Genomic DNA, 24,650 nt, shown 5'->3' with positions numbered 1-24,650 from the left:
AAGATTAGATTTTTTTAAATGAACAATTCTGTATACCAGTAACAACACTGCACCTATCATCAGTTCTTTCCCTGCCTTCATGGGACAAGTGAGCATTCCAGAGAATTTCTACATAACCAGCTGTTCATCTTTTTAACAGAATGCCATTCTTCAGCTCATGTAGAAAGGAGTGTGCAACTCAGAATCTGAGGGCAGGTGTAGTTGATAAAGACATTCCATGTGGAAAAATGATACAATACAAACTTGACTGGGTAAAAAACTAAGATGTAATCTTGAAATGCAAGCCATCTTCTTAAGAGAAAATATGTTTGGTGTTATTTAACATTCTGCAGTTAATCAAGATGCAGCAGATTCATTCTAAAATTACTTCAAAATGTCTGAAAACCAGCACGATTTTCAAAAGCACTTGCTTTGTAACTAGATACTTTACCACTCCGTTTCCAGCTGGATATTTCACTATGATTTAGTGACTTTGTGAGCAGCTCAGAAGTCAGTCTACAGTGTGCCTTCCTTGACCACAGTCCATCGATTATTGGAGATCTCAGGTGTGTAGGAACCTTGTAGCTGAGGGACAACTTTGCTCTTACTTCAACAGTCACATCCAATTCACAATAAATGGCCATGTTAGCCATGTTTTTAAAAGACAATGAAATAAACACAAAAAAATTACAGGAAATAACTGTTCTGCCCAAAATATCACAACCCTACACAAGATCACTTTAAAGTTACTAACGTTTCAAAAGCAAACTAATGAAATCACTGCTTTAGTAAACCAGTTTGAAAATGCAGACTTAAATTGCATATGACATCCGTCTATATCATGTTGTGGATCAGCAGCATCTGACAGTTGATTAGCTTCCCCTCTTGGATACAGTTCTTCACTTGGCTTCAAGGACACAGCTCTTAATTTTCCTTCTACCACCCCAATCATGCTCAGTGTCCTCTGCAGTTTTCTCCTCTTCCCCTTTTAGTATCAGAATGCCCCAGAGCGCAGTCCTCGGTTCTCCTCTTTATCTATACTCATTTATTGGGTCTCATCCACTCTCATTTTTAGGAATGGGCCAGAGAGTCCCCAATTTATATCCAACTGCTTATTGACAAAGAATGAAATGCTGTATTAACATGCCAGGCAAGAGAACACATACTGGAGAAGATATCCAGAGTAGTTCACTAGAGGGAAGAGTCTAAGGAGATCTTAGGCTGTGGAAAACAGGGTTTCTAGAGCTTTTGCTAATAAAAAATTAAAAAATACTGCTCTGGATGGGATGGGAGTCCCTGGATGGAACTGGTTCAATAAGGATCTGCAGTTAAAGCCATGTTTTTTGCTGTTTTCAGTATTTTTTTTTTAACAGCCTTCAGTTTTGTTATATTCAGGCCAAGTTTAATTTAAGTTGAAAATTTTTCTCTTCTCTACGGTACTATTTGGATTTCTAATAAAGAACTTAAAATAGTACAGGCTCCCAAGTATCTCTTCACCTTGATCTGCTCTACCTGCACCCCCTTTTCAGTTGATGGCAATTCCACCTGCACAGTTGCTCAAGCCAAAAACCTTGGAGCAGTATTGCCTTAAAACAAGAGGCCCTTATCCAGAGCCTTGAGCTTTTGAAGAGTAAAAGGACATGCCTATCTTGAGTTCATACTCATTCTAGACCAACTCCAGGTACTCAGGATTCCAAATACCCTGATAAATAGGCTCAACTGTTCAAAAATTGGATTATTATCAGTGTATGCACTCGTGTATAAAGGCGGTGGACAGATTTTGAACATGCAAGCTAGGATATCCATACAGATGGGGGCAGGAGGCCCCCCCTTCCCATACAATTCAGAGACAGGGATAAGAAGAGAAGGGCAGGCTGAGTATCAGCTCTCCTCACATGTTCTGGTACTGGACTTTAAATCTGGCTTTTCAGGTGCATTTATCAAGACAGGTACACTGAACATATTTCTATTTAGCAAAGCTTTTGAATATTTAACATTTGTGTCTCCACTGCATTCTTGCCCCAGGACTGCAAATACTTAGAAGCATACCTGCCTTGCAGTATATCCTTTACTCCTTTTTCTTGATACTCAATCCACAAACTGAGGAAATCCCATCAGTTATGTCTTCAAACTACATATTCTATTTCTTTCCTATTCTTTCATTACCACGCTGATATAAATTACCATCATCTCTCCCTTGAATTATTGCAATGGACTCTTTCCTACCTTGCCTAATCCTACCCTAGTTTTGTAATCTATTTTCAATACAGCAGTCAGGATGTTCCCCTTTCTCCAAGTCTGCTCAAATGTCATCTCAATGAGGCCTATCCTAATCACTCTAAAATTACAACCACCCCCTTCCCTTTAACTTTCCCCATAGTATGTATTATCTCCTAACATCTACTGAATAATTTATTATGCCTGTAATTTTCGTTCATTTTCAAGAGGAAGTGCAAGGACCATTGTTTTTATGGGTCCCAATCACCTTGTAATATTGAGAGGCATTTATACAAACTGTCATCCTATTGGTTTCTAGTTCAGAGTAATCAAAGGAATGGAGAAACAATAATGGAACAGAGCTGACAGCAGTTTCTTCTACTTGGCAAATATGCAAAGACTTGTTTAAAAAGTTCAATAATCAATGCTGGCTTAAAGACATTTGTCTTAACAGAACTTGGTAACTGAACTGTTTAAATTACAATGTGACTACAAGCTTATCCACAATCTATGAACTTCTGAATCTGCAATAAGCAGATGCTCACAGGAATGTAAGGACTGGGATCAGCAAGGTTCAAATATATTTCAAAAAATAGCTAAAATCCCAGTGACCTATGAAATGTTTGGTCACTCTCACCAGCAGGAGAGTAGTCTGCAACTTAGACTTTTTAGTCATTCAGTTCATTTTAAAATATTCAGCAGAAAAACCTTATGAAAATTCTAATCTCCTAAATGCCTAGCTGAAAAGCTTAAGTACTAACTCAGATACAGAACTATCCAGACTTCTTAGGTTCATCTGCCTAACCGCCTTTTTCACTTCACTACGTGATGAAGTGATGCCTCCTAGTGATCAATTTGTATAATACAGCTTAGAGCAAGTCAGAATAGTATATGGGCTGTTTGCTACTCTCTATACTCAATTCATGGGTTAAAACTATTACAACCCATTTGTGGTTCAAGCACTGCCAATCATCTATCTTTGTCCTTTCTGCCAATAGCCAAATTCAGGTTGTTTTTTTCCTCACCTACTCTTCTAATAGGCTAACCACTTGAATCTATACCATTCCATACATTACACTGCTGCCAACTCTATTTCTAGGATACAAAACTTTATTACCTCTCACTGTACAGAACATTCCAACTTCTTATCCTGGCATGCAAAACCCTCCTCAGAATAAGTACCACCGACCGGCCTTTACAATTTACTCTCCTTTCACTCAACCTTCCATGAGCTCCAGTCACTTACTTGTGCACTTTACTTTTCTTTTGTCTTTTCCTACCTTATCAAAACGTTTGTTCTCCAAAGTCCTATTCAAATACCACAGCTTAGCTTTCTTTTGGCTGAGCGAATTTCTTCCTGATCATATCCCACTACTAATGTGATCACTAGTTAACATCTTAGATGAATGTTTTTATCATACTTAGTAGCATAGTGGATCATGCTAGAGGTTGGTGATGGTGCTGACAGCACTTAAGAAGTCTAAATGCTCTGGTTGAAAATTTACTATTCAACATAGAGAAGGCAGGTTGAAGACACTTTACTGAAGATGTCCAGCAAGTAACTGAGTTCAGGAGCATTAAGGTAATATTAGCTATGAAGTGACAAATTAAAATATGAGTGGATGAAATGGAGCCCTGGGGTCTAGTTCTCTTCTTTTCATCCTAAATCCAGAATGCAGGAGATACATTAGAGCAGAGGAAAGTAGCCCCATGAAGGTAGTTTAAGAGGGTATGAGAAACTTGCTTGGGTGCTGTAAAAAGTCTCATGAAACTGCTACTATTTCAAAGTATTGATACTCTAGAAGCCTTTGGGGTGGCAGTAGGGAAGCATCAGGTACTCCAGTGACTGACAGGGGGAGAACACCTGAACCTATTTGAAATTTGAGTGTTGCCCTAGCTGAAGAACATCCTCTGCCCCCTTTAAAAGCCCACAAGCACTTAAGATCCTGAGTCCACTTCTCAAACTAGGTAAATGCTCCAGTTGTTCACAATACAAATGTGATAGCCACTTGGGCAATCTCTTCATTTAAGGGACTAGATTCCAAGGATAGAGTCTCCCTTTCAGTCTTCTATCACGACATAACACGTAGTCTTGAGAGGATACAGACTTCAATTTGTTATTTGCTTAAAAAAAAAAAATCAGCAAATGAGCAAAGGCCTTTGCTAGGCATTAGAGGAAAGCAGAAGCAGTATAGATAATGCTTTCCAAAAATACAAGGATGAAGGAAAACAGATTGAATGATATAAACTTGAGTACTGTAAATGGCAAGGTTACTTTATAAGAGGAATTCAGGCTGTAGGCCAACAACTGGAAGGCAGAGGTTGTGTCCCAGAAGACAGAACTGACAGCTTAATGGATGCAAGACAGAAGAGTGAAAGGAAGAAAATGAAAGAACTCTATGGGGTAGCCAGACCCAAAAAGGTGGAGAGATACTTTTACCAAAGATAGAACCCAGGAAATCTTTTTATGGCAAGCTTCAACAATTGCCAGTAAACTTACTAGGAAAATCAAATCTCACATTAAAGGGAACAAATTTGCCACTCAACTCCTAACTACAAACTACATGATTCAAGTAAACCAAGTGAGTAACAATGACTATCTCTGCACAGGTCAGAAACCAGGACATTCAGCAGTTGTTGCTTCTACTAAGATCCCATTTACATTTTCAGTCACTGTTTCAACCTCATCTGTGTACTCACAGTTTCCAAGGAAACCATTATGCACAATGAAGTGAAAAGCCTCAGATGAAGTAAAGGACTCTGGTCAGCATGCAATTCTTTGGGCTATATTCCTAAATCTTACTGGGGCCTGTTTACCTATTACTGAAATGTAGTTATTTGCTTCTTATGTTCCAGGATATCCTTCATCAAACCATCTTTTCTATACCTAAAGATCCTCAGCATATTTGACCAATGTGACAGTCATCTTAACCTCCCTCCTCCCAAACTCAGCTTCAGCTCTAGATGTCCAGGTCTATCCTATTCACCAGTCTCCCTTTGGTCTTGTTACCAGGAATCACAACCTCTTCTTTCAACAGGAGGACTGGATGCCAAGAATCTTTTGCCTCCTTCAGTTCCACTGCTGCCTAAAAACCTGGACATGAGGGACGCCTGGGTGGCTCAGTCGGTTAAGTGGCTGCCTTCGGCTCAGGTCATGATCCCAGCGTCCTGGGATCGAGCCCCACATCGGGCTCCTTGCTCAGCGGAGAGCCTGCCTCTGCCTACTACTCTGTCTGCCCGTGCTCGTGCTCTCTTTCTCTAACAAATAAATAAATAAAATCTTAAAAAAAAAAAACAAAACCTGGATATGATGGGTAAGAGCTGCAGCAGCCATTTCAGCCACTAAAGCAATTTAAAAAATAAAATAAAATAAGAAAAGAACTAGAAAAAGGAAAGGGGGAGGGGAAAGGGAAGAGAGAGAGGAGAGGAGAGATGGAAGCCATCCATATGCCATGGACAGCAAAGCAAAAGCCTTTGAACTATGAAGCTCCCAAATCAGCCCCCGAGTCTAATTTACACCTAGAAGAAAATGCCTTTCAACCCACATTACATTTGGTTTGTTTGGCCAACATGTGTATGCAAACTAGGCACAGCGGAGGGGACAGCATATGTTTACAACTGATCCAGATAAACTCTTATGTACTCTAAAGTATTTGATATTCTGAAATTCCCAGCTTTATGAAAGTGCCTATTTAACCACTAGTGCACACAGAAATATCCCTAAGAAGCCAGTGAAGACTTCTCTTAGAGTGGGTAGGAACATAGGCTAAGGCCAAACAAGTGGACATCACACCAGCTACAACACAGACCAATGGGGAGGATGTGTTAGTTGCTCAACTTCTATTTTATGTATATAGAGAGTATTACCGTCCTCAAGTATAAAGATTAAATAAAGCATTATTTCTTCTATCTTAAATGAGTACACATTTGGATCTTTCAAAAATGATTAAGATCTATAATGCTATAAAAGCAAAATCGCACCTAGTTTAAAACAGAAATAGTATAGGAATGTATTTCCCTGAACTCCTCAAAATATACCTAACTTTTAAAACCAAATCTAGGGGCGCCTGACTGGCTCAGTGGGTTAAAGCCTCTGCCTTCGGCTCAGGTCATGATCTCAGAGTCCTGGGATTGAGCCATGTGTGGGGCTCTCTGCTCAGCAGGGAGCCTGCTTCCCCCTCTCTCTCTGACTGCCTCTCTGCCTACTTGTGATCTCTGTCAAATGCAGAAATAAAATCTTTAAAAAAATTAAAAATAAAACCAAATCTGTACTTAATGGTCACCTTATACTTATCATTTAAGGTTCTTTTACTAATCAATCTTGACATTTTTATGATTAAAAGTGAGCTAATTATGTGTACATTTAGGAGTCTCAATTGTCCAGAAGACAAATGATAAAAGATTCTAACACGATAGAGTAAATCATTCTTTTCTTTCTTCATTAATAGGCATACAATACACAATTTACAACTTTCTATTTTTCTGGTCATTTTGAAAAACTATTGTAACCAACTATTTTCATAAAGATAAAGAAATTGTGGCCATTATAAGATTTCAGTTTCTCTCATTCAAAATCTTATTGTACCTCTAGGAAGATGTAGTCCCCTTCTATTTAAACCTGGGTGGGCTTTTGACTGACTATAATCAATACAGTAGGCGAGGACTTCCCAGATTACATCATGAAAGGGATACAACTTTTACCTCTTAGAACCCAGCAATGCTACTGTAAGGCAGTATCTAGGTAGAAATCTGGCTATATCCTACCTAACATATTATCCAACATCAACCACCTGTGCATGAAAAGCCTTCAGATAATTCCAGTCCCTGACCTTGAAAAGCTACCCCTAACAATGCTCAGTACAGCAGAAATGAACCAAGCAGAGTCAACAATATAAATCTTGTGTTGAGAGTGGTTTTATCCAGCACTAGGTAACTGCAACTGCTGATACTTTCCATCTCACAGAACCACTGAATTTACAGAATATACACAAACCTAGCATTATTTTACCATTTTTCTCAATATAAGCCAAGGAGTATGTAGTATTTGACAACTACGAAGGACCTTAGGCTATCCTGGTTGACTGAGATTGAACTAATGAGAATCCATCATTTACCTCGCTACAAGACTCTGTAAGAAGGGTATGATACAATGCAAAGAGTCCAGATAAATCCTATTTGATCTCCACATACGTAAGTTTGCTGTACAACTACCATCTTCCAGGCCCAGTGTAAGATAAGAAATCCAACAGTGAGCATGAATCCTTAAACTACCTCTTAAACCGGTAGAACCAGTTCAGAACTGAAGGTATAGGTATTAAATGAAACTGCAGGGTAGGTATTAAAGAAAGAGAGACGCTATGTTGAGTAAGACATGCACAGAGGCTAGAGGGAAGAAAAAGTTGAAAGAAAAAGCAGCCAAGCAGAGCTGAAACTGCAAATGCAGGTTAAACAGGCTGCATTGTTGACATGGGTTGCTCTAAAGGTAGTAGGCCCTCTCACCAAGCCAACTGAACAAAGATCAGATCCAGCTTCTAGTTGTCAAACTCACATCAACTTGCCTAATCCAAGTCCAAAACAGCATCTTAGGGGTGCCTGGGCAGCTCAGTGGGTTGAGCCTCTACCTTCAGCTCAGGTCATGGTCTCAGGGTCTTGAGATGGAACCCCGCGGACTGGGCTCTTCGCTCGCAGGGAGCCTGCTCCCCTGCCCCCTGCCTGCCTCTCTGCTTGTGATCTCTGTCAAATAGATAAAATCTTTAAAAATAAAATAAAATAGTATTCTTATTTCAGACATGTATCTCATTGTCCACCTCTAGATTACCTGTCACAATGTCCAGAGCTCCAGGTAGATGTTAGGGATGGAGAAAATCGGCTGATAACTTGGGTGTTCTGGAACATTAATATCCAAATACTATCAGACTTAATTTTACTCTAGATTATTTCTGGATGTGAGCCAAGGCCAAAAAATTAGCATATGAAAACAGGTGAGGTTTTTTTGAAACTAGCGGACTTTAGAGAATTATTTTCTAATTTTACATTAAAAATTTTCAAAATGGGGGAACAGGTTTATAATTCTCATCCAGTATTCGTCTGTTCTTTTGTATGCCAAGTAGAGCACCTCTTAGCCAAGAGCCATTTTGCCTTTAGAAACACAACAAAACCCCAATTAATTCTAAAATTAACTGCCCAAATCAATTTAAAATGTGATTCCAACTACAAGTTCTAGATTTTCTTATGTTTGGGAAGCACATTTACTAAATGCTCATATGGTTCTAAGTCGTAGACGCATTAATGTATTCTCATTAATGTTTACCACAATCTTCACAAAACTATGAGGCTGAATTAACAGTGATAATGAACCCCCAAAGCCTGTATTTAACCATTCTACCTCCACTACCCAATATGTTAACTATTTTACTCCCACATTAATTTAAAAAATGATAGTTCATCCTTTGTTTAGGGGCTATACAGCCTTAATCTAAAATTAAATCTTTTCCATTTTTATTTATATTTTTTATTTCTATACAGCAACCTCACCCACAATTCTCATTCCTTAGTCCACCTATTTGATGAAAGTAGTCACAAATACAGACTGGAGAATGGCTAGGGAAAAAATCCTGTGTTGGATTAACTCTGAAGCATGCAGTGTGTATTCAGTTTTTAATCCATTTTCACTGGTCAAAACAAATCTGCTTGCACATTTAACATTACTTGTACTGTGATTCTGTAAGAATGTCTTCATAAGTAGAGGGAAAACAGCATTTAGAGGGTAAAAGGGTATGATGTCTACAACTGTCATTTAGAAAAAATGTGTGTATGCTTAAGAATTAGGGCTATGTAGCAAAATCAATAAATGTTGACAGAAGAACACACAAGAATTCTTTCAACTATATTTTCAGAATTAGAGTTATACTATCTTTCATGTCCTAGTTTTAAAACTGCCTTCAAGGAAGGGTTATCCTCACTTGAAATACTCTCAATAGGTGGTTTTTAGCATTTTAAACCCTTTAAAAGGACTTCTATGACTTAGTCTTCCATGGCTTGGCCCTTTCTATCTCCAACCAGTCTTTCAACAACTTGAAGGTACCCCAGACTGTCCTACTTCAGGACTTTCAGTGTGTTTCCTCTACTACCTTCAACTGAACTGCTTGCTCTCTGCTCAAAGGATCCAACTTTCAGTACACAAATTCCTACTCTTCCTTGAAATTCCAGCTAAAAGCGGTCATGTAAGTTTTGAGTCTTCTGGTAGAAACTACTTCACCACTCCACGAAAAATTTATCAGAGCCACAACAGTCTAACTTCATTACAAATATCAAAATTATGACTATGAACAGCATTAACTCTTGATGTAAGGTCTGTCAACTTCTGGCACTTTTCATCACTAATCCCCAAATTCCTTCTTGGTTTTTAAGTTTAAACCACACAAGGAACTAAAAACTACTTTTATCTTAAGCAACATTTTCTCCTGAGTTTCAAAAGAACAGAACTCAAAACAAGTAATTAAGAGATCTACAAAAGCTACAAACTCTTAATTTCCAATATGAAAATTAAGCAACTGGATTAATGATTTATTTCCTGCTGGCAGTTTATTATTTCTAAATTGTTATGCTTCATTGCTCATCTATTTTACACTTAAGATAATTAGTCAATGCCTTAATTTTTTTAACTGAAAAACCTAGAAGTACATGATGTCAAATGGAAGAAATACAAGATACAAAGTATACTGTATTTTTTGAAAATATAATTAATACATCAATTAAAAATTTCTCATGGATAAACGCTCATCTTTTAAGTAATTTCGCACCCCAACAAAGATGTCTCCATTTCTCAGAAGTCACATAAGTGATCCCTAATTATTCCAAGAACTTGTTTTTTTAATCTAAGTTATATTCTGGTACCTAGATATTTAAACCAGTATACCAAGTTACCACTATGAGTTAGCTAATCTCACCATTATCATTTACATTTACTTTTCAGCTATTAGACTTAGTCCTTTAAGTCACAAATTACCTAAATTATGAATACACATTTTCAAAACAAAATCCAGTTCACAATTACCAATTGTATATATACAGTGCAGATTAAAAAAAAAAAAAAAAACCTAAAGTAGCGTAAGATTTCTCTTTCCTAAGGTTCCTATTAAGAACATACACTTCTTCTAAACTACCCATTTATTCTGTACATTTAAAATAATATTTGGCTTGAATTAGTCAAAAAATATAAAGGCTAAAGTTTTTTTTAAGACTAACCCATAAAAATGGACTCAAATTCTAAATCAAGCCCTGAAACCAAGCATTCAAAAAATATCTGAATATTAGTTTAGTATTTCTGTATTGTATAAGGTTTTCACAAACAATAATTTAAAGTTTTATTTTTATTTTTAATAATGGTAATGGCCTACAACTCAGAAAAACCCACAAACTCATACTGTCTTACAAACAGCAGTAATATGAACAGTTAGTTCAGTTATCTTAGGGGCCTTATTATAATGAGTATATAATAATAACCTATTCACATTATAATGAAGACATTTCTATCAAAGCTAATCCCTTTCAGGTTTGTTTTTATTACATGAGCTAAAAAGGAAACAGAGGTAGAATCCCATTTTTCTAAGTATTATTCCGGAACACAGTTCCACACAATTAAGGTATTTTTATGTCACAGAAATATTAATACTGCTTCAGTGAACTAGATAAAAACTCCGAAAATTTTCATAAACTTTCAGATATCTGTGAATCTTTAATCACTAACGAACTAAGTGATTTATGAAACTATTGTTGTTTACTTACCATATTTGAATGACCACAAAATGACAGAAAAAATTTTTCAAAGTATTAGCTTACAAAGATGATTATATGAGATTCTGCCATTTCTAGAGAGAAAAAATAGAACTTCTTGGTAATCTGGTGCCTGAGTTAGGGGAAACTATAAACTGAAAATGTAAAGACAAAATTCAAAGTATCTCAAAAATGTCTATATTTAACTCAGAGCAAAAACCTTTCTAGTCTTCCAATAACAAACTCCATTTAGCAGGGTTTGGGAGGTCGCTTTTAAAATTATAGAAATTTACAGGCCATCCTAGCCTAATCATAGAATAGCCTACTCTAATAAACATCTCTACTCTCTGCTCTTCAAAAAATATATATAGAAATATATCCACATTTTTAAAAAAAAAACCACCCAAAATATCACCAGTACATTTTATAAAATTAAATGCAAATTTTATTAAGGATTTCAAATTACATATTTCAAATTTCGAAAATGGAATAGAACCATTTTGGACTGGAGAGATGGCATAGATGAACACTGCAATGCCAAATTTATTAAGAAAACAATTCCTCTGCAAACCACATCCCCTTTATGTAACAAGATGAAATAGTATCTGTCCCTTCACTTTGGCAATAGCTATTACCTAAAGGAATGGAAAAAAAAAATAGTGATTCTGCTGCTTAAGTTCATTAAAAATGGGATTCTATCTTTAAAATTTTTGAGTTCAGAAAAGGCTGTGATCAAATGAGCTATGGGTACAAAAACAAGAATCAGCAAAGAATATCTAATCAAAGCAAACAAAAGCATTTTGAAAATAAGAGGAAAAACAAGGTGTTTTCATGGCATTTTTTTCCTACACACTACCATAACTGGTTAAGGATTTCCAGTAGTTAATTGAAATCTCAGGAGAGGAATGAATAGTACTATACAAATAACAAGATGTGTTCACATTCCAAGATCTTAATACTAAATTTTCAAAAAGGAAGCTCTATCACTTCTAAGAACAAACTTAATGTAATTTTATTAAGAGCAGGAACTCTAGGCTGTCTTCTAATTATAATCCATTTAGTCTACCCTCACCGAGTCAAAGCTTTTAAGCTCATCACAAAAAATTAACAGTAATTAGCCTGAGGTATTTTAAATGTGGCTCTACAGTCTCAAATTTAATGGCATTTCCCCCCACTAAAAATGGTCTTCTTCCTATGTTAATACCATGATCTCTGTAGTTTATACTACAATATGGTCATAACTAAAACACCTAAAAACAATCCTTGGACCTTTACAAAAATTTACTCATCTATCAGCTTCTATTAAGATAGGAGCCACACAAAGATCTGCAAGAGTGTTGTCTGACCAGATCCAGAATAGAGGTACTTAAACCTTTGTTTTCCAGTTGAACTATCAAGCTCTGGTATGAATAAAATGCTGGCTATCATTCTTGTGATACAAATAGGTCCAAATTTTTGAGCTTTTAATGAGATCAAGAAACATTTCATAAAATTTAACTTAATATGCCTTAACATATCCGTGAGGTAGTTAGGTAAACAGTACTACCCATTTTAATACATAGTAAACAGAAGCATGGGTAAATGACATACTCATACTTTAAAAGCAGTAAGAATCAGAATTAACCATAGAGGCTTGGGGCCTTCTCTCTAGCTCTAATCAAAGGAAATAAAAGATTAACCTTTTAATCTTTCTCTTAAAAAAACATTACATCACTTTGCCTTTCTTTTTTATACTTTCTTAATTAGCCGATGTAGTACCTCTCCCAACGCTGACACACTTCTCTTCCATAATATGGTAAACTGGGTACAATGCTTAATTCAAGCTAGGCCTCAGCTTCTACCTGAATTAGTACAAAATTAAGACATTATCTTGTGAGAACTAAAATTATATTTGACATTTTTATTTTAGGCTGCAAAAACAAAAACAAGCAAACAAACAATAACAAAAAACTTGAAATAGGCTTGTCAAATGATGTAAATTCATCCTTTCCAGGGAAGCAGAAGGTAGACCCTACCATAAAGAAAAGACGCTTAGTTAATGGAAGTTAAATTTAAAAGCACAATTAAAATAATGAGGCTTAACTTCTGAAAATAGGTTTTATTCACCTGCCTACAGTAACCAATAACCACACTGTGAGTTAGGTTTCTTTACTCCGGTTTCCTTACCAGTTTTCTAACTATGTCACCAAAAATAAAAAACCATTAATAATCCAAGTTATCAGTTATTGTCTTACTGGAAATTCTTAACCATATTATTTGTCTCAATAAGTTTTGTTTTTTAAATGAGGAATTGTCTAAGTCACTGTATTTCTATAACAAAGTAATGAAAAGCACAGGTAGTGCAAGCAAATGTAAACCCAATTCAACTACCAGCTGAAAAAAAATACTTTGGTTCTTCAGGAAAAAAATTAGCAAAGCAAAAAATAAAAAGTTTCTTTTAACAGTTCTGTTTACTTTCATAGCTGTAATCTAAAATCTTTGTTACATGATAAAAATTATTCCAGAAGAACCAAACCACGTAGTAACGAATGAACATGCATGAAAGAATTTGTGAAATCAACAGATCTGGCAGAAAAACTAGAGTTAAAATGCTAAGTAGAACAAATTGGTCTTTAAAATTATCAGTTCCTTTCCTTTAAAAAAAATTACTGAGTCTACCAAGAAAATACAAAAACATAAGGCTGTAAGTAAATAATAGTTGTGTTTAGGCTATTACAGTGCAGGTTATCCTCAAGGCCACATACATCCTGCTTCACTGCTGCTTGCACTCTGCTGGGTTTTGATCCTTCTGTTAAAGGAAAACAACAAGTCAATCTATCTTTTTCTACCTGCTTCGGTTAATTTTCAACACTAGTTATTGTAATTATATCATCTCATTGTTGTACCAAAATTTTTGCCAAATTAAAGAAAAGGTATGCAAGGATGGCAAATTATTTATTCAAATATTAGCAAGTCACAAAAATGTTTAAAATAAGGCCCGTATTTTACTCTGGAATGAACTCCATAAAATAACAAACTAAACCATAATCCTCAAAAACAACCAAGCAATTTATGTTAGTCATACTACCAATTATTTTTGCCTTTTTATAGATCAATTATTCAAACATACTAACACTCATACCCTTAAGAGTATTTGATTTGATTATTAACTACCCCTCTCTTACCTGCTCACTACATTAAAGTATCTTCTAGATCTTTTATAGTATTTAGCAAATGAATGAATGCACTTATCAGAAACCAAAGTTTCAAATGAATCCTGATAATGTAATATGTATTCTGGGGAAATAAAGGGCTTTACTAACCCTGATATGACAAATACTCAAGAACAACCAATTGGTTGGGAGTCTCAGAGAACAGAAGTGGTGTAGAAAAACCTAACAAACAGTACTGCTTCCCTATTCCCAAGCACCCAGATTATTTAAAAACCTTTGTTTATAAAGCTATCCTTTGGAGGGAAAACCTAACAACAAATGCTATAAATAATTTCAAATTCTTCGTGTGACTCAGTCAGTTGAATGCTGACTCTTAATTTTGGCTCAGGTCATGATCTCAGGGTCCTGGGATCAAGACCCGTATCCCTGCATGCCAGGTCTAGCTCTGTGTTCTCAGGCCAGGAATCTGCTTGAGGATTCTTGCTGGCTTTTCTCCCTCTGTCCCTTTTCCTCTGCTCCTCCCAAGCCCCACTTGCCCTCTCTCTAAAATAACTAAATAAATCTTTAAAAAATAAAATGCTTCTTAAAAAAAAGTCTAAAAAAAAAAAAAAAAACCCCAGGGTGCCTGGATGGCTCAGTCTGTTAAGCATCTGCCTTTGGCTCAGGTCATGATCCCAGATTCCAGAGTTAGAGGCAGGCATCGACTCCTTGCTCAGCATGGACTGCTTCTCCCTCTAGCTCTGCCCCAACCCCCATCTCATGCATGCTTTCTCTCTCTCAAATACAATCTAAAAAAAAAACCCAAGATAATGTATATTTAAAAAAGAATCTTAGGGTTTATTTAGCCTAAGACTAAAAAAAATACAAAGTCAGAACCAAAAATAAAATTTCTTAGGAAATGTGCATTCAAATTTCACGTATTATTGAAATGCCAGTGGGGATTAAGGTGGACTATACATTATCTCCAGTCAACAGGATTTATTAAAGAGTTCAATGGACAAAAATTAAGAGATTATCTATTCAGAGATATCAACTCTTATTTAACCTGCTTGAATTAAATAGAAAGCAGCACTCATTTTGCTCACCTTTGAGTCATAGTCTGGATCATTTTCCTCATCTCCTTCTTCTTCCCCTTCCTATATTAAAGTTCAAAATGCATCCATGAAGTAGGTACACAGTAGGAAGAAATGGCTCATAATGTACGGAGAAATTTTAATACAAGTTACTCTATAGGTCAAAAGATTTTCATGATTACAGAGTATGGTGACAATGCAATTTAATTGAAAGCTTCTAATATGAAAAATTTCCCAACACAACTTGAGACATCCAGAGAGCTTTTATTGAAAAGATTTACTGCAGCCAACGTTGAAAAAGTTTACTGCAGCTTTTGACTTCTTCAAAGAGCTGATAACCCTGCAGCAGAACAGAATTATTTGAAATAAAAAAAATGTTCTGAGTTTTGCAATTTATTTATTGAAACCTCATACATACATTGTTTGGCTGTAGAATTCTAAAACCATATTTTTTTTCCAAAAGGTTTATATCCCATATCACAGAATAATGATTATAGCAAAGGAATACATAAGTCACTCAATTTGCTTCTCAATGTGTTAAACAGAGAATTATTTGCTCATTTGGTAAACATTACCTCATCTGCTTCTTCACCTTCTTCATCATACTAAAAAGGGAAAAAAGGATGAAGTTTGAATGAAGCTAACAAACATTTGAGAATAGCATAGTTATAGCCATCTTAGATCCACTAATATCTAAAGAGGAAAATACTTAACCCAAGGCAATTAATTATAAATTAAATGGCTGCAGGAATCCCTCAATTCAGTGCCATTATCTAAATGTGACAATTTAAAAAGTTAAAATAAAAAAACACAATATGACTGTGCATTAAGTGTGATCAGGCAACTATTACTATGAATATTACTTGCCTATATTTATGTGAACACACAGCACAAAAAAGGCCCTAAAATCTATTGGAAAGACTGACACTTAGCAATAAAGATAGCCAAAATATGTGAGGGCAGCCTAATTTTACCTTAATCATTGCTTAAAACTCCTTTAAATAAAAATTCTATGCTTCTAGTATTTTTAAGTAATAAAAAGCATCTTAGGTATGTTCTGGTCAAAGAGCGTAATATATCTACAACAGTGACCAAACACTAGTAAAATTGCACTAAGTCAAAGCAGTCTTCCTGTTAGCAGGAAAATAAAAGCTACCAAGACCCTAAGAGGACATATTTAAAACAACTCAAGAAAGTTATCTGTAAGATAGCAGTAATTAGCCTTTGAATTATGTTTTTTAAAAAATTACATCTTACATCTATTCATTGAACTGCTCACCAACTGTGACCATCATACCCTCACCAAATGATCTCAGCGCAGGATTCAGATTCACTCACATCATCATCATCATCTTCAATAGCTTCTCCAGTAAAGTATAACACTGATCTTGGGATTATACGCTCACGTAAAAAGTGACCAATTTCAAAGTCTGCAGCAAGGATAGCTTCAGCATCATCATCCTGTTGTTTTGTTTTGTATTTTTTTAAGGAAAAAAAAAGGCACAAAATTAATAACTTTTATTTAATTAGGCACATGCAAAAACTCTTGGGTTTAAACTCTATGAAACAACACTGATCTTCACTTTTAACTTTCTGTCATTTTAAAATTAGCTTATGTGTGTAGTTAAATGATCATCTATATATACCCTGGGTTCATAGGGTTTTAATAAAACAAAGTTCCCAAGTAAGTGTACATACTCAGAGAAATTTTGAGAAAATAAAAATTAGAACCAGTTATTGCTTATTTTTTTACTTAAAATGTTAAAATAAAAGCAACTTTGTTACATGACTAATTTTCCTTATAAATATTCACTATTGAAAACACCAAATGGAATAATACTAAGAAAGAATCTTGGGATTTAAATAACATTAGGTATATGGCACATAATGGAAGAACATGGAAGATCACTCACACTTCCTTAAAGAGAGTACACAAGCAGTTGTACGTATAATGCCAAATTAGGAGACAGAATCCTACTTAATAAATACTAAGTCAATCTAGGATTTCTATTTAATGACAAACCACAACACAGAAATGGTACAGACATTACTCAAAATACAAATAATGTCATTTAAGTTCCATGATACCAAATAATGAGTAAATATTCCATGGATGTTTACTTTTACTCATCAACATAATCCACTATAATAAACAGTGAAAAAAAAAACACAAAAGGGAGCAGTGCACTTTGACAGAAAGACTTCTAATCACAGGTAAAGGTGTTCTAGTTGTAACTACTCAAGGCTGTTCTAGTGCCATAAATATTTGACAACAGAATTTAAAAAAAAAACAACTTAAACATAAACTCCCAACCCACTCACTGACATGAAAAGAGCACAAAACTCTACCATGTTCATTAAGTAGTTCTACCTAAAATTCAGGTGCTGCTTATAGTCTCCCTTTTTGTCCCACAAAGACAGACATTTTGAACAAAGCCACTTACCACTCTTTACAAGCAGAAATACTTGCCTTTTACAGATCTGTTCTTAGCCTTAACCAACACTATTCCAACTCAAAAAGTATTCAAAATACACATACTTTCTAATTCCATATGTATAAAACTACTCAACTATCTGAGTTAAAGTTAAAAAATCTGGCCAACAGAAGAGCAGATTCAAAACATACGTAGCTTACACCCTGCCTGCACAGACCTCTCTGAGGTTGTTCCTCCTTCCAGGCTGTATACAGGCACTACGGCAGCTCTTGGCTATATGCTCATAAATACATGGCCACAATATGAAACCATGTTTCCACTGGAGTAACAAATATAGAAAGAGTTCTAACCAGAATGTGGTTAGGAGTTTTAATAAATAGATAGTAGAAATGATTTATCTAATACTCCTAGTTTCAATAAGAAAAATATCATCTTAAGAACTTGAATCCCCCCAATACTTCCAAGCCTCAAAAGAAAAGTCTTTAGCCTTTCAGCATTTCTCAATGGAAACAATACAGGCATTCTGAATAAAATAACTTCAGATGCATAAAAGTCTTCTCCATGCATTGCAAGCCTCAGAATATAAAATCATAGTAGCAGCTATCCAACTTCCCACTTCTGAGAACCAGTTCTTTAATTTCATAGTGAATATTTCAACAAATTAATAATAATTTAACTTACCAGATCTCCGCTCTCAGGAACTGCAAAATTGAGAAAAGAAATTCAAATGAGTACAAAACTAAAGAAAGCTTGTAACAGAACAACCATCAATACCCAAACTAAAACCACTATTTACCTTCAGGAGGGGCAAAAAAATTAAAGAAAGAGTCATTGGAAACTGTTTTGGTCACAGTACGAACTGTCCCACGTCCCTTGTGTTTCTGCTTCTTCTTAATGGTTTTCAAAGTGACATTCTTTCCTTTTTTCCAATCTATCTGGCACCTTGCAAAACAAAGGAAGAATCTATCAGAATTACCATATTATACCTCACTGCTGAAAGAACCAAGATTTATCTAATTAAATATTAATTTTTTTTAAAGATTGTATTATTTTATAGAAAGAAGCGAGAGAGAAGAGTGAGAGCACATGCAGGTGAGTAGGGGGAATAAATCACAAGCAGACTCTGGACTGAGACACAGAGCTCAATCTCACAACCTGAGCTGAAACCAAGAGTGGAAGCTCAACTGACTGAGCCACCCAAGTACCCCAAATGTTATTGTTTTAATTACAGATTTTAGAAAGAAAAATTGGCTCAAATGTTTTCAATAGCAATATAAAGAGAAATTTTTAATTCTGAACACATTGTTGCAATAAAGAGACAATTAACACAAATTCATAATATAATAAATTTAAGGATGTTCTCCTTTGAAGAAATGTCTCTAACACTATAAGCCAAGGAGAATTCTAGGAAAATAAGTGTGTTCATCTAAGAAAACACTTCTGAAATATTTAGAGATAAACTATGCATCAAGGACACACAGGATTTACTAAATAATACAAATCACAAATAAAACAAAAAGACAATATTCTGTGGAAGTAGTAAAATTAAACTCACCCTGTACAACCCATAATTTCTGGTCCATCGAAAGAAAAGGGATCAGAATCATCTGGTTCTGACCTCATTCTATATGTCTTTGTCAACACTTCATTTGTGAAATATTCATTGGGTTCAAAGTGAAATTCTAAGACGAAACTCTTAAAAAAAAAAAAATTAATGAAATTCCTACATCACAAATGCTAATCCATTAGTAAGTAAAATTCAATCTGTTTATTTTTATAAACACATAAACGCTTAGGTGATAATGCCTTTCCTATTCTGGGAAAGGGTCAGATAAACCCCAAATTATGTTAAAAAAAACAGGACAAGACACAAAATAAAACTGAATAAAACTTAGCTTAGCTTACAATTTCTATTTATTAACATGTTTATAAAATAGTTTTATTCAGTAATAAGCTGACCAAGTACTCCTTCCTCCTTCCATACCCACAAAGAGGACTTTTAATCAACTTCTTATTCAAATTTAACAGGAACAGCCCAACTGTACTACACACGATAGTACTATAGCCTGTAGTAGTTTTCCCCATTCCTCATATACTACTGATGGTTTTTGGGAGAAGCTAGTAACTGATCTTTCATCATGAAAAGTGGAAGCCCTCTAACATACTCTGTTTATTTCCCAGACACATGCCTTTTGAGACAGAGTTAAGTATTTATAATGCTACTATTTTTTATTTATTTTTAATCTAGGATCAAGGAGTTCCTATATTTCAAAAACAGTTTTATGTCCAGAGGGAGGAAAAGAAATAAATTCTGCATCACAATTACCAACATTTAAACCACAATTATTAACATCCTACCAACAATAGTACCAAGTATGAGCTTTAACTTCTTTCTGACCCATCTCTAGGCTTAGAGTATCACCTCTTTTTAGAAAGTTCCATATGTCTATCTAAAAACGTCAAATGTTAAAAAACTGAAAATACTTTAAAGTTTTTTTACCATGGGCTGGCCAGCATCTGAGAACTTCACTTTAATATCTTTCAAGTGCTTCAAAATAGGTTCATCATGTTCCTGCAAATTAAGAAAATATGGAAATGCATATCTAACATGGCTTTTTAGGATTAGCGTGCTATTACTGGACAATAAACATTTAGCTGACTGAGATATTTTTAGTGAGGCTTTATGTAACAATTATGAACCATAAGACCTATTCTCCAGATTATGGCTTGTACTAAAGCTAGTTTATTTATAAGCTCTACTTACTTCTACTGGCAATGGTAGAAAAAAAGTGACTTTAACAGAATTACATCATCATCAGACTGAATGGGCTGAAGACTAAAAAAAAAAAAATCAAGTCTAACTCAGGCATGTTGGCTTTAAAAACATTTCCTTTTCCAGCTGCTTCTTGTTCCTTTCACTCTGCTAGGTCCTTTTCTACTTTTCCAAAGGAGAAATGCAATAATAAGCAGTCATTGTTATGAGATTTCTTTTCCTTGACTTTAACTTTCAACAATTACACTATAAGGCAACAAGTACTATAATACACAGAGTAGTGGCTCAAGAAATGCTGCTTCTTCTTTTTTTTTTTTTAGATTGTATTTATTTATTTGACAGAGAGAATTCAAGCAGGCAGAGCAGCAGGCAGATCAGCAGGCAGAGAGAGGGAGAGGGAGAAGCAGGTTCCCCACGAAGCAGGGAGCCCGATGAGGGACTCCTTCCCAGGACTCTGGGATAGTGAACTGAGCCAAAGGCAGATGCTTAACCAAGGCACCCCTCAAGAAATGCTTCTAATTAGGACAGGAAAAGTTTCCCAGAGAAGGTGACATCTGTGTTATACTCCCAGAAAAAGTGAGAATTGTAAAAGAGCTAAAGAGCTTTATATTATTCTTTTAAAAGGTAAATGTTCCTTGGAATATTTGTTTCAGACTGTAAAAGTCTTTTTGGGTCAGATAAAAGAAATTTTAAGTTTCCTCCCTCCAATCTTCAATACTAAGCAACTAAACAAAGAAGACAAAAGATTATGACAAAACATAGCTCAATGATAAACAGCTGTCAAAGGGACCACTTCATTATCTAATTTCTGAAAATGAATTATAATTTATTTATTACATTAATCAAAAATGTCATTTTCCTTCAACAGGTAACAGAGGTTTCAAAAGTCAGCATCATTCTATAAAGGTCAACAATGGAGAGATTAGTCATCATAGCCATTTAAATTTCAAAGGTTTTTAATCCTTTGAGGTAGTCGGATGTTTTTATGAATAAAATTACCTGAACCATATCACTGAGCAAGTCAACATTCTTAAAAACAGTTAACCAGAATTCAGGAATTCCCTTGGGATCTTCTTTTTCTTCATCTTTTTTCTCATCTTCAATCTTGGCTTTTTCTTTCAGCTCCTCCTTGATAAATGACAGCATTAAGTTACTAAATTCCTAAATCAGACTATTTGATCAAATCTTACCTATCCCCTTAACTTACAACCAGCAGTGAGTACAGAAACCAACAAATCCTCAATCACCAACTGCAATTTTCAATCAGTTAAATTCTAGTCTAATTGTGTAAACACTGCTGTTACCCATACCAAACTTTACTTCTAATTGTGTAAACACTGCTGTTACCCATACCAAACTTTACTACCAGACCCCTCCAAAAGAGAACCACTAAGAGAGAACCTATGAAATATATGGAAACAGTTTTAGAGAAAAATTGTAAAGCTTCAGGAAAAAAAAAAGAATAATAAATAAACATTGCCCAATTCCTCACCCCTTGTTCTTATCAAAACATTCAAATAGCAATGCTGGGGAAACAGAGTCATGTAACAGAAAACTGTATTTATGTCACAACCCTGCCACTTATTAATGGTAGGCAAGTCAATAGAAGCCTCCATTTCATCATGTGAAAAACAGTAACAATCTTTTATATGTCATGATGAGGTTCAAAGGGAAAGTTTATATAATCTATTAAAATTTAAATATAAAAAAATGCAAGGTAATGATGTATTTGGGTACAGACGGCACCAGGGCTAAGAGTGGCTCATCTGTTCTGATTATCATTAACTCACCATCAATCTTACAATAAAATATTTCCAAGGTATAAAAAAACACTAAATTACAGTTGGTACCAACCGAAATTTCATCCTCCTCATCTGGTTTCCATTCACATTCTTCTTCTGTAGGTTCATAAATTGCATTAATGATCTCAAATCGCTAAAATGAGTTAAAAAAACAAAAAAGAAAAGCTTGCATAAAAACACTGACATCCAGCTAGTAGCTGTTTTTCATTAAAGATGTGTGTAGATTTAATGAATGCATACCACAACTTGAATTGCTATTATCGATAGTTTTCCTAAATACCTCTAATAACCATTTTGGTGAGAGGTCTAAAGACTAACCACCCGCAAGTGTGTTTGTATTTCCAGAGCTTTATTGTAATCTCAAATTTTAGATCAAGAAAATAAAGTAGTAGAAATATTACCTTATCAAACAGAGGCTGATAGAGAACAGCATACTTTCTTTCAAGATCATGAACTTCCTCATAGAATTTGGCTTCTATCTGTGCACATTTAACTTGAAGATTTTTGAGAGCATTCACTCGTCTTTTAACTACCCTAGGCAAACTGAAAGGTTGGTACACACCAGTTACACAGCATCACAGTAAAACATAAGTCACACTTATATTGAAAAGTAAAGCAAAGAAGTTAGTGAATGATAGGTGTCCTATTTGAAGCAAAAGCAATACTTGTTCAAAGTAATTAAAATTCCAGAAACATAAATACATGAACTTGACTATAAAATATTTCAAGAGTGAACATTTAAGCAAATACAGTAAGTTGTGATTAAAAAAATGTAAATCATATCAAACCTAAATCTTTCATTATAATCAAGTTCAGGATTAGACTTGTCTGTGCTGGCATATAAGCTGTAAAATAGTCTATCTCTTAGGAAGTTAGAAAGTCATGGACTAACCATCCTGAGAATAAGGACAATACCTTGCTTTAAAAAAAGTATGCATAGCTCACCCATACCAGCTATTTTTAGGAAAAAGGATATTAGAAAAAAGGAGAGTATTCTACACCATTATTCCTATTTTAGTCCCTATTTAGAATTTAAACTTACATTTTTAAAAATGCATATTTCATTACGAGACTTTTAGTAACAGGTTTGAGATATAATTCATAAATCATACAATTTACTATGGGGGTATAAGCCCCCTGAAGTATGACTAAACTTATGAATCTCCCTACCGCTCAAAAAATGTTTGCTCAACATTTACTGAAATTCAGGGACTCTATACAACAGATAGAATCCAGGTTAGAATTTCCTGCCTTAGTCAGATTGCTGTAAATCAAGTAATTCTCTTACTTAACTACTACTTTAAGTTAAGATAATGAGAAATAAAAAATTACCTACATATACCAATTTTTTATTTCTCACAATTGAAAGTAAAAAGTCTAATGTTTTGTCAAGGTGATGAAACAGCATGGGGTGCTGCCCCACCCCCCCCACACTGTGTCTCAAAAAAACAAAAAGAATTCAACTCTAGAAATTTCAGAACCAAGAAGAAAACAACTATTCAGGGACTCACACACGCAACCACACACATACTATGAGCAACTTCAGGGTAAGAGTAACAACTGTACAGAGTGAACTGCAACCTGGAAAAGGGAGGGAATGGGCAGAATGGGCAGCAGTGAGGAGAGGCTGGAAGAAAGCTTTTGAAATTCTGCACTTGCCTTACAACGGTCTCTATAATTCCTTCACCCTTTGCAGAGCCTAGTGCCAGCATTTTTAGTAGCTGATGAAAGCTGAACTGGCTGGCTGAGAGCCTACAAGCATTCTTCTTCCACCCCTCCAATCCAGGTAATATGGATTACAACCAGAGGAGAACGCCTCTTCCCCAAGCTGCCAAAAACAAATCACCTGGAACTGACAGCAAACTTTTGAGTCCAAAGTAATCGGAACTCTCCTTAGGTTCATTCCAATCCCTTTTCTTAAATTCCATGGGACTGTCACAAACCAGAGCCTGATCTTTATTCCTCCCCTCAATAATCATTACTGGGGAGCAACTTATCAACCAGTGAGCCTGAGCTCTACAGCCAAAGTTAACTAAACCCTTAAGAAGTGTGAAAGAATGAAGTATTTATTATCTGAAGCCATATTATTAAACAATGTAAATATATTTAAAGAGATAGGGAAGAAACGAGACCAAGAAATCTGAAACAAAATAGAAATATTAAGTATGAAAAATACAGTGGCTAAAATAAATAACCAATAAATAGGATAAACAGAATAGGTTCAACTTAAGGAAGTCCATTAAAATTGAAAAGCTCTCTGGAAAGACAGAAAAATTATGACGTGGACGACAAAATTAGCAACAGCTGAAAGACAGAAGAGGTGACTATCTGATAAGTGAAAAATAAATTTCTCAGAGTTAAAGTAATATGGAAATCCTTACTCTAAACCCCTAGACAGTTTATAAGATTCATGAATATCAAAGACCAAAGAAAATTCTGAATGT

General features: G+C 35.1%; 1 protein-coding gene across 19 annotated transcripts in view; it reads right to left on the bottom strand.

The window, feature by feature from the left end:
- Nucleotides 1–11,393: 11,393 nt before the first annotated feature.
- The window catches only part of NAP1L1 (nucleosome assembly protein 1 like 1), a 34,414-nt gene continuing 21,157 nt past the window's right edge, over nucleotides 11,394–24,650 (bottom strand). For 2 of the 19 annotated variants that reach the window (XM_082740479.1, XM_082740473.1), the window contains 12 exons: nucleotides 22,608–22,749; nucleotides 22,259–22,339; nucleotides 21,404–21,532; nucleotides 20,132–20,203; nucleotides 19,187–19,326; nucleotides 18,428–18,573; nucleotides 18,313–18,332; nucleotides 16,535–16,657; nucleotides 15,772–15,801; nucleotides 15,209–15,259; nucleotides 13,688–13,759; nucleotides 11,394–12,982 (listed from right to left, as the gene is read on the bottom strand). In XM_082740479.1, coding sequence (XP_082596605.1) covers nucleotides 13,724–13,759; nucleotides 15,209–15,259; nucleotides 15,772–15,801; nucleotides 16,535–16,657; nucleotides 18,313–18,332; nucleotides 18,428–18,573; nucleotides 19,187–19,326; nucleotides 20,132–20,203; nucleotides 21,404–21,532; nucleotides 22,259–22,339; nucleotides 22,608–22,749 — 970 coding nt within the window. In that variant the 3' untranslated portion in view covers nucleotides 11,394–12,982; nucleotides 13,688–13,723. Of the gene's footprint in view, nucleotides 13,760–15,208; nucleotides 15,537–15,771; nucleotides 15,802–16,499; nucleotides 16,658–18,312; nucleotides 18,333–18,427; nucleotides 18,574–19,186; nucleotides 19,327–20,131; nucleotides 20,204–21,403; nucleotides 21,533–22,258; nucleotides 22,340–22,607; nucleotides 22,750–24,650 lie in introns of all 19 variants that reach the window. The other 17 variants (XM_082740481.1, XM_082740475.1, XR_014314152.1 and 14 more) reach the window with 10 other exon arrangements.

The sequence above is a fragment of the Mustela nivalis genome (genome assembly GCF_964662115.1).
Source record: "Mustela nivalis genome assembly, chromosome: 7".
In the NCBI taxonomy this organism is placed as follows: Eukaryota; Metazoa; Chordata; class Mammalia; order Carnivora; family Mustelidae; genus Mustela; species Mustela nivalis.
This window is presented reverse-complemented; position numbering and strand designations above follow the sequence as displayed.